This window comes from Schistocerca americana, chromosome 3 (genome assembly GCF_021461395.2).
Source record: "Schistocerca americana isolate TAMUIC-IGC-003095 chromosome 3, iqSchAmer2.1, whole genome shotgun sequence".
Classification (NCBI taxonomy): domain Eukaryota; kingdom Metazoa; phylum Arthropoda; class Insecta; order Orthoptera; family Acrididae; genus Schistocerca; species Schistocerca americana.
Window position 1 is genome coordinate 224,082,748 of NC_060121.1, and position 9,408 is coordinate 224,092,155.

Sequence of the window (9,408 nt, forward strand, 5' to 3'; positions counted from 1 at the left end):
CTCTCTTTGCACTTTTCCGATGTCCTCTGTCAATCCTACTTGGTAAAGATCCCACACCGCGCAGCAGTATTCCAGTAGAGGACGGACAAGTGTAATGTAGGCTGTCTCTTTAGTGGGTTTGTTGCATGTTCGAAGTGTTCTGCCAACCAAGCGCAGTCTTTGTTTCGCCTTCCCCAAATTATTATATATGTGGTCTTTCCAATTTAAGTAGCTATCAATAAATAATATGCAAAAAGATTTGCGTTGATCTCTTCATTAGTTTTTTCAAAAAAAATTGTAAAATTCCGTTATTTTATAGGCTGACTGAGGAGAAAGATCCTTTCACAGGGTCAGATGCTCTCACTTTATGAGGCACCGCGAAGAGGTTTGCAATTTAATCCGGGACATTTCCGCAGAGACTGGTGATCAGGAACTTTACGCCACCACATCTTTTCCCCTCTGCCATAAAGGCGTAGGGAAAGCAGCTAACAGCACGTGGCGTACTCAGGCGGCTACCCATCCAAGTGTCGGCCACGTCCAACGTTGCTTAACTTCGGTGATGTAACGAGAACCGGTGAATTCAACAAGGCAAGGTAGCGAAATGTCATTTACAACTTGTTAAGAAACCAGATTGGAGTTTTTAATGGTCGAACGATATAGTATAAGGGAAGTTATAGATCAGAAGAGAGTGAAACAAGATAGTAGCTTTCCCCTATATTATTCGATCTATACATTGAGCAGGCAGTAAGAGAAACCAAGAAAAAAATTCGAGAAGGAATTAAAGTTCAGGGGGAAGTAATAAAAACATTGAGTTTTGCCGATGCCATTGCAACGTTGTCAAAGATAGCAAAGGACTTTGAAGAACGATTGAATGGAATGGATAGTATCTTGAAAAGTGGATATAAGAAGCACATCGACAACAGTAAAACAAGGTAACGGAATATAGTCGAATAAAATCGGACGACGCTAAGGTACTTAGATTAGGTTCAAATGGTTCAAATAGCTCTGAGCGCTATGGGACTTAACATCTGAGGTCATCAGTCCCCTACAACTTAGAACTACTTAAACCTAACTAATCTAAGGGCATCACACACATCCATGCCCGATGCAGGATTGGAACCTGCGACCTTAGCAGTCTCGCGGTTTCGGACTGAAGCGCCTAGAACCGCTTGGCCACCGCGGCCGGCAGTTACATTAGGGAATGAGCCACTAAACGTAGTCGATGAGTTCTGCTACGTGTGCAACAAAGTAATTGACGATGGCCGAAGTAGAGAGGATGTAAAATTGAGATTTGACAGTGGCAAGAAAAGCATTTCTGAAAAAAAGTTGTTTGTTAACATGTAACATCAATTTAAGAGTTAGAAATCCTTTCTGAAGGTACGGAAGTGAAAGGTGGAAGATAAGCTGTTCAGACAAGAAAAGAACATAAGCTTTTGAAATGTGGTGTTGCAGAAAATGCTGAAAATTGTTTGGATAGATGGAATGACATATGAGGAGGTTCTAAATCGTATTAGAGGAAAAAGAAATTTGTGACACATCTTGAATAAAAGAATCCGCTCGGTTGATAGAAACAACCTGAGGTCTTAAGAAATACTGTTTGGTAATGGGATTTGTGGAGTTCTTGTGCCATGTCATAGACAGCATTTGACGCCGTTTTTAAGCGGATAAAGTAAAACTCTTCTTTGCTACTATTTAGTAATCTCTGTCTTCGATTGCAAAACTTTTCTTCGAAGGCGTGTTGAAAAGTAATGCCTCCGAATCTGTTTGTAAGAACTCGTAAAGCTTTTTAAATAAAGCAAACGTTATTAACATTCTAAATCTCTATTCCTCATGTCTACATAAGCACTTCTCAACATAGTCACCCTGGGGGTGAACACATTTCCCCATAGAGAGCCCAGTTGGTTGATACTGTCCCTGTGGAATGTTTGACTTTCTTGACAAAGCCACAATCTCACCTTTGCTTGAGGTATCAGTGTCAAAGCGAAGCCTTCGCACGTATTCTTTAAGATTTAGAAACAGATTGAAAACGGATGGGACCAATCGAGACTGTATGGAGGCTGGTCGGTGACAGTGAACCCAAGGCGTCGGATTGTTGCATCTGTCGCAGCGCTCGTGTGTGGTCTTGCATTGTCATGCTGAAGAAGAGGGTAGTCCATGTCTGGACGATCTCTTCAAATTCAAAACTCGATTACAACACGTTGTTTCTCACGCACATAATTACGGTACACACCACATGTCACACGCTACAATTCAGAGTCCTCTTGCGGCAGAGGGCTGCAAATTTGTTGGCATGAAGCATAAAGATGTAGAATGTTAACAACGTTTGTTTTATTTAAAGGGCTTTAAGAGTTTTCACATAACATATTCAGAGGCATTACTTTTCAGCACGTCCTCGTATTTATACACCATGTGATCAAAAGTATCCGGACACCCCCAAAAACGTTTTTCATATTAGGTGCATTGTGCTGCCACCTACTGCCAGGTACTCCATAACAGCGACCTCAGTAGTCATTAGATATCGTGAGAGGGCAGAATGGGGCGCTCCGCGGAACTTAAGGACTTCGAACGTGGTCAGGTGATTGGGTGTCACTTGTGTCACACGTCTGTACGAGAGATTTCCACACTCCTAAACAGCCCTAGGTCCACTGTTTCCGATGTGATAGTGAAGTGGAAACGTAAAGGGACACGTACAGCACAAAAGCGTACAGCCGACATCGTCTATTGACTGACAGAGCTCGCCGACAGTTGAAAGGGGTCGTAATGTGTAATAGGCAGACATATATCCAGACCATCACACAGGAATTCCTAACTGCATCAGGATCCACTGCAAGTACTATGACAGTTAGGCGGGAGGTGAGAAAACTTGGATTTCATGGTCGAGCGGCTGCTCATAAGCCACACATCACGACGGTAAATGCCAAACGACGCCTCGTTTGCTGTAAGGAGCGTAAACATTGGACGACTGAACAGTGGAAAAACGTTGTGTGGAGTGACGAATCACGGTACATAATGTGGCGATCCGATGGCAGGGTGTGGGTATGGCGAATGCCCGGTGAATGTCATCTGCCAGCATGTGTAGTGCCAACAGTAAAATTTGGAGGCCGTGGTGATATGGTGTGGAGGGGGCTTTCACCCCTTGTTGTTTTGCGTGGCACTTTCACAGCACAGGCCTACATTGATGTTTTAAGCACCTTCTTGCTTCCCGCGGTTGAAGAGCAATTCAGGGATGACGATTGCATCTTTCAACACGATCAAGCAACTGTTCATAATGCACGGCCTGTGGCGTAGTGGTCGTACGACAATAACATCACTGTAGTGGACTGGCCTGCACAGTCCTGACCTGAATCCTACAGAACACCTTTGGGATGTTTTGGAACGCCGACTTCGTGCGAGGCCTCACCGACAGACATTGATACCTCTCCTCAGTGCAGCACTCCACAGAGAATGGGAGAATGGGCTGCCATTCCCCAAGAAACCTTCAAGCACCTGACTGAACGTATGCCTGCGAGAGTGGAAGCTATCATCAAGGCTAAGGATGGGCCATCACTATGCTGAATTCCAGCATTACCGATGGAGGTCGGCACGAAATTGTAAGTCTTTTCAGGCAGGTGTCCGGATACTTTTGATCACTTAGTATATGTTTTAGGCCTTTGTTTCTCAAATGTCTTTTAATTGTATTTTATCCTATTTTGTAACCCTATCTACAACATGTACATCAAATACGAAACTTCGTTGCATATTAAAACTGTGTGCCGGACCGAGACTCGAACTCGGGACCTTTGCCTTCCGCAGGTTAGTGCTCTAGCATCTGAATTACCCCTAGCACGACTCACGCCCCGTCCTCACAGCTTTACTTCTGCTAGTACCTCGTCTCCTACCTTCCAAACTTTACAGAAGCTCTCCTGCGAACCTTGCAGAACTAGCACTCCTGAAAGAAAAGATATTGCGACATGGCTTAGCTACAGCCTGGGGAATGTGTCCAGAATGAGATTTTAATCTGCGAGGAAGTTTCGTATCAGCGCACTCTCCGCTGCAGAGTGAAAATCTCATTCTGGATACATCAGATATGTTCTTCTTTCATGACTACGTGTAGTCTTGGATGACAGCACAAATTTCTCATTGCACATGACTGAACGAATGCGCAATAAATAACATAGACTAGCTCCAGTAACGCTGAAAACCAAAGAACTAACTTGGAAGCAAAGTAACGATCATATATGGTTAATCGCACCCTTATTTATCCAATTAACATTTTTTCAATGAATTCCAATTTGTTTCTAATACCACTTTTGTTTCGGTATAATTTGGGAACGGTTTTCTCGTATACAGTTGAGCTCTGTTAAATAGGAGTTACTTTCATACAAGCCCCTGTTATTCTACGAGTATATGAATTTCCTCTAGCTGTGCTATTTGTTTAAGCGTGCAAGGAGCCAAATCTGCAAAATGGGGTTGAACGGGTTCACCGTTCAACGATTTTATCCATTCCAATCAAGGACTTGATAGTAGGTACACTGACGGGAAGAAAGTATGTTTTTTCTGAGCTGTTTGTAACTCTTTTATATCAGTTACTTCCTCTTTTATATCAGTTACTTCAGAAATTTGCACGAGAAATTTCCATTTTCAACTTCATCAGAAGATATTCAGAAAGAGATAACAAAAAATCGTTTTCGCTGTTAGGCTGGAAGTAAAGTTAATGAGTTACATCAAAAGTGGCATAGCACAATACGATCACGTCGGCAATAGCGGCATCTTTCTTGCTGACAGTTGCTCATACCCAGAAATATAATGCATTTCAAAGATAACTATCCGATTTCACAAGATTATGCCATCTACATGGGTTAAGGCAAAAACTTGGAGTGAATTTTAACGTAATCAAAGATCTACAAAGTTTCTGTTTCTAAAAGATTTTATAGGGATATATCATCAGAATCTTATTCAATCTTGAGTGTTTTCTGGAATTACTTTAATTATCAATGTTTTCACCTAAGTTACACAAATATTCAGTCTACCCTCTACCGACGCATGTCTAATATACAGACGATAGTTAAACTCGTCTCATACTTTAGCGAATATGACTGGAGTAACTGCATTCGCTGGTATTGCTATCCAACGGCGCAGTTCATCAAAAGTTGCAAGGTAAGGCACGTAGATGGAGTGTTTCACAGCTCTAACCGCCTCCACCAATTTCCCCCCCCCCCCCCCCAATCCTTTCCCTCCCCCCCCCCCCAAAAAAAAGAAAACATTCTGTGGGATCAGAAGATCTAGGAGACCTTCGTTCAGAGAGATCGTTTTTGACAAAACGTCTTTCTTATTGAAAAATTACACGGCTTTTACTTTTATTGTTGCCGCCACCTTGACTTGACACACAATGCATAATGAACTAGCAAATCTCTACATGGATCGGCAAATTGAAGGTGGGGCCACGGTAAACTTTTACTTTCGGTGCGTAAACAAATATTGGCCCCAACTTTCTGTCTTCGATTATGTATAAGATATAGAGTTTCATATCAACTTTCTGAAACGCTCTGCATCAAGAACCCGTTCACGAGGCTTTTCGGTCTTTGCTATCTCGCAAATCTTCACTCGGAGTAGGCGAACCCAATAATGTGCGGCTGATCGTCTATTAACCTGTGACCTCCTCGCTAATTGTCATCATTCTCTCTCTCTCTCTCTTACGACCACAATAATAATAAAAAAATCATTACTGACCGAACACTTAGCAGGACAAGCTATATGACAGAGCAGAAAGCACCCAACACATTTTCAATTTTTCTCTAATTTATTTGACTGTTTTTCCCTACAACATGAAGTATTCTTCTCCCTTCATCGAGAAAAGACGCTGGTAATTTTCGATACTCTTTGTAAAGTGTAGCCTCGTAAATCAAACTAGATTTTGTGTTAATGCAAACAACAATGTTTATGACTTAAGAAATATTGCTGTTGATGCACAATATCGTGATATCCACAGGATCATTTAAGTGCCAACCACGAACTGTTTTCTTGCATCTCGTTAATTGGCCCGCTATGGTCGCATGTTCGAATCCTGCCTCGGGCATGGATGTGTGTGGTGTTCTTAGGTTCTTAGGTTAGTTAAGTTTAAGTAGTTCTAAATTCTAGGGGACTGATGACCTCAGAAGTTAAGTCCCATAGTGCTCAGAGCCATTTGAACCATTTTTTGTTAGTTGGTAGTTTAAGTGTTTATGTCTGTATGTTTTTTGATTAACTTTAGCATTCGATACCGCTTCGCCAACTCACAGTGAAACCTTCGCCTCTTTTCCTCTACATAGTTCCGGTACTACGGAAGATATTTCCTTACGTCTTAACACATGTTCTATCATCCTGTACCGTCTTCTTATCAGTGTTTTCCATATTTTCCTTCTTCGCCAATTGTGTAGACAACCTTCTCATTCCTTATCTCCCCAGTCCACCTAATTTTGAACATTCTTCTGTTGCACCACATATCAAACGCTGTGATTCTTTTGCCTGACTACGCTACAGATCAGCCTGTCACCACAACCTACATTGCAAGAGAAGTAATGTAGACGCAAAAGAAATATTGCCAGTGTTCTGTTTTCCTTCTGTTTGCACGTATATAACGGTACACGTCAATTCATTGTTCCATTACGGAACGAAATCGACAAGCGTGTGTCGGTAAGTACAGTTGACCCCCTTTTCTCCACCGATTCGAAACCAGAGCACGAACTGAAGCGCCACCTCATTACGGCTGTTATGGCTTGTGTTAAGCTTTCAGCGAGTGGCGGTAGTCGTAAGGTGACACTTTTTCACGGCGCTCTGGCTGTTTAGGCTGACCGCGTGTCTGTTTTTGCACAGTGGTACCAGTGCGGCGAGCTGGCGGAGCACGCCCAGCGGACGTTCCAGGAGCAGTCCGTGGACGAGGAGACGGCGCACTTCCTGCAGCAGGCGTCGCACAAGTCCGACTGGGTCTTCACGCAGCTCTGGCACTCGCTCGCGCGCTCCATACTCAGCATCTTCATGTCGCAGACCTCCATCAACGGGTGAGTGAAGCCCGCCCGCTCCCGCCGCCTTCCTTCTGTTTTTCTGCTTTCGACCTCGGCGTCTTCCACTCTGCATGCTGCGACAGTGCGGACGGGCAACACACCGAGCACTGCGCCCTACGGCATTCTCGTCTCAAGTCACGCAATTAATGAAAAAGTAAATGTTATTTTCTTGTCAGATTCCAAGATGGAGGTAAGATGATGTATAACTTGTGCTACGAGTGCTCTGTACAGTACCAGCCTTATCTGGAAAGTACACTACTGGCCATTAAAATTGCTACGGCCCGAAGATGTGCTACAGAAGCGAACTTTAACCGACAGGAAGAAGTTGCTGTGATATCCAAATGATTAGCTTTTCAGAGCATTCACACAAGGTTGACGCCGGTGGCGACACCTACAATGTGCTGACATGAGGAAAGTTTCCAACCGATTTCTCGTACACAGCAGTTGACCGACGTTGTCTGGTGAAACGTTGTTGTGATGGCTCGTGTAAGGAGGAGAAATGCGTACCATCACGTTTCCGACTTTGATAATGGTCGAATTGTAGCCCATCGCGATTGCGGTTTATCGTATCGCGACATTGCTGCTCGCGTTGGTCGAGATCCAATGACTGTTAGCAGAATATGGAATCGATGGGTTCAGGAGGGTAATGCGGAACGCCGTGCTGGATCCAAACGGCCGCGATGACAGGCATCTCATCCTCATGGCTGTAACGGATCGTGCAGCCACGTCTCGATCCCTGAGTCAACAGGTGGGGACGTTTGCAAGACAACAACCATCTGCACGAACAGTTCGACGACGTTTGCAGCTGCATGGACTAACAGCTCGGAGACCATGGCTGCGGTTACCCTTGACGCTGCATCACAGACAGGAGCGCCTGCGATGGTGTACTCAACGACGAACCTGGGTGCACGAATGGCAAAACGTCATTTTTTCGGATGAATCCAGGTTCTGTTTACAGCATCATGATTGTCGCATCCGTGTTCGGCGACATCGCGGTGAACGCACATTGGAACCGTGTATTCGGCATCGCCATACTGGCGTATCACCCGGCGTGATGGTATGATGTGCCATTGGTTACACGTCTCGGTCACCTCTTGTTCGCATTGACGGTACTTTGAACAGTGGACGTTACATTTCAGATGTGTTACGACCCGTGGCTCTATCCTTCTTTCGTGCCCTGCGAAACCCCACATTTCAGCAGGATAATGCACGACCGCATGTTGCAGGTCCTGTACGGGCCTTTCTGGATACAGAAAATGTTCGACTGGTGACCTGGTCAGCACATTATCCAGATCTCTCACCAATTGAAAACGTCTGGTAAATGGTGGCCGAGCAACTGGCTCGTCACAATACGCCAGTCACTACTCTTGAGGAACTGTTGTATCGTGTTGAAGCTGCATGGGCAGCTGTACCTGTACACGCCATCCAAGCTCTGTTTGACTCAATGCCCAGGCGTATCGAGGCCGTTATTACGGCCTGAGGTGGTTGTTCTGCGTACTGATTTCTCAGGATCTATGCACCCAAATTGAGCTAAAATGTAGTGACATATCTGTTCCAGTATAATATATTTGTCCAATGAATACCCTTTTATCATCTGTATTTCTTCTTGGTGTAGCATTTTTAATGGCCAGTAGTGTAGTGGACAAGAGTGTGCGTAACCGTTCACTAGTAGGCCTGTAGTTCCTGCATTCCAACTCTTAAGTTCTGGGCGTCTACTACATGAAGACTCGTTGTCCTCATCTTATTTCCACTCAAACTGATTACACTGGAAACAAGATGTTTCAGTCTCATAAACGCTTCCGACATGCACAATGCGTCCACCCATTGGGGGATAGTGGGGTGAGACAAGCGCCCGCTCACTGCGACTTCGCCAAGTACTTGACAGACCTGAAAAAAAGGGATGGATGCTCTAGGCAGGCGCACACAAACACAGTTACAAGGTTTCCGGCATGGAGCAGGTTGCAAAGTTCATAGATATCACTAGCAGTGACAAAAATGACTAAAAGAACTTAACAGAGGCTGATGATAAATCACTGCAGACGCGCCACTCGGAACTTCCAACGTTGGACAAGTTTGGCGGTAAGTGATACTAGCCTGAGGGCTGAGTATTGTGCTACATGATTCATATTCTGTATTTAGAGAGTGGAGTACCTATGAATCCTTAAGCGGAACAATAAACATTCTTAACAGCGTTAGGCAGCCCGTCTATCACATATCAATGTTAACCCTGAAACTTTTCACACAATTAAACGCAGCAACGTTTGTATCATATTTAGTTACTATTTTCCAAAGAGTTCCACTGTACTTGTCTCTGCACAAGCTATCAGAAACCGATAAAAATAAAACGGAAATAATTCAATTTAAAAACAGGCTATTTGAATAGCTGCTTCAGATGTATTGACCATATTGC

At 44.1% G+C, this 9,408-nt stretch overlaps 1 protein-coding gene across 1 annotated transcript in view; it reads left to right on the top strand.

The window, feature by feature from the left end:
- The window catches only part of LOC124605985 (protein-L-histidine N-pros-methyltransferase-like), a 304,349-nt gene extending 297,350 nt beyond the window's left edge, over positions 1–6,999 (top strand). Inside the window, exon 3 of the mRNA XM_047137949.1 lies at positions 6,811–6,999. Within this exon, the coding sequence (XP_046993905.1) occupies positions 6,811–6,999 (189 nt within the window). The remainder of the gene's footprint in view (positions 1–6,810) is intronic.
- Positions 7,000–9,408: the final 2,409 nt, after the last annotated feature.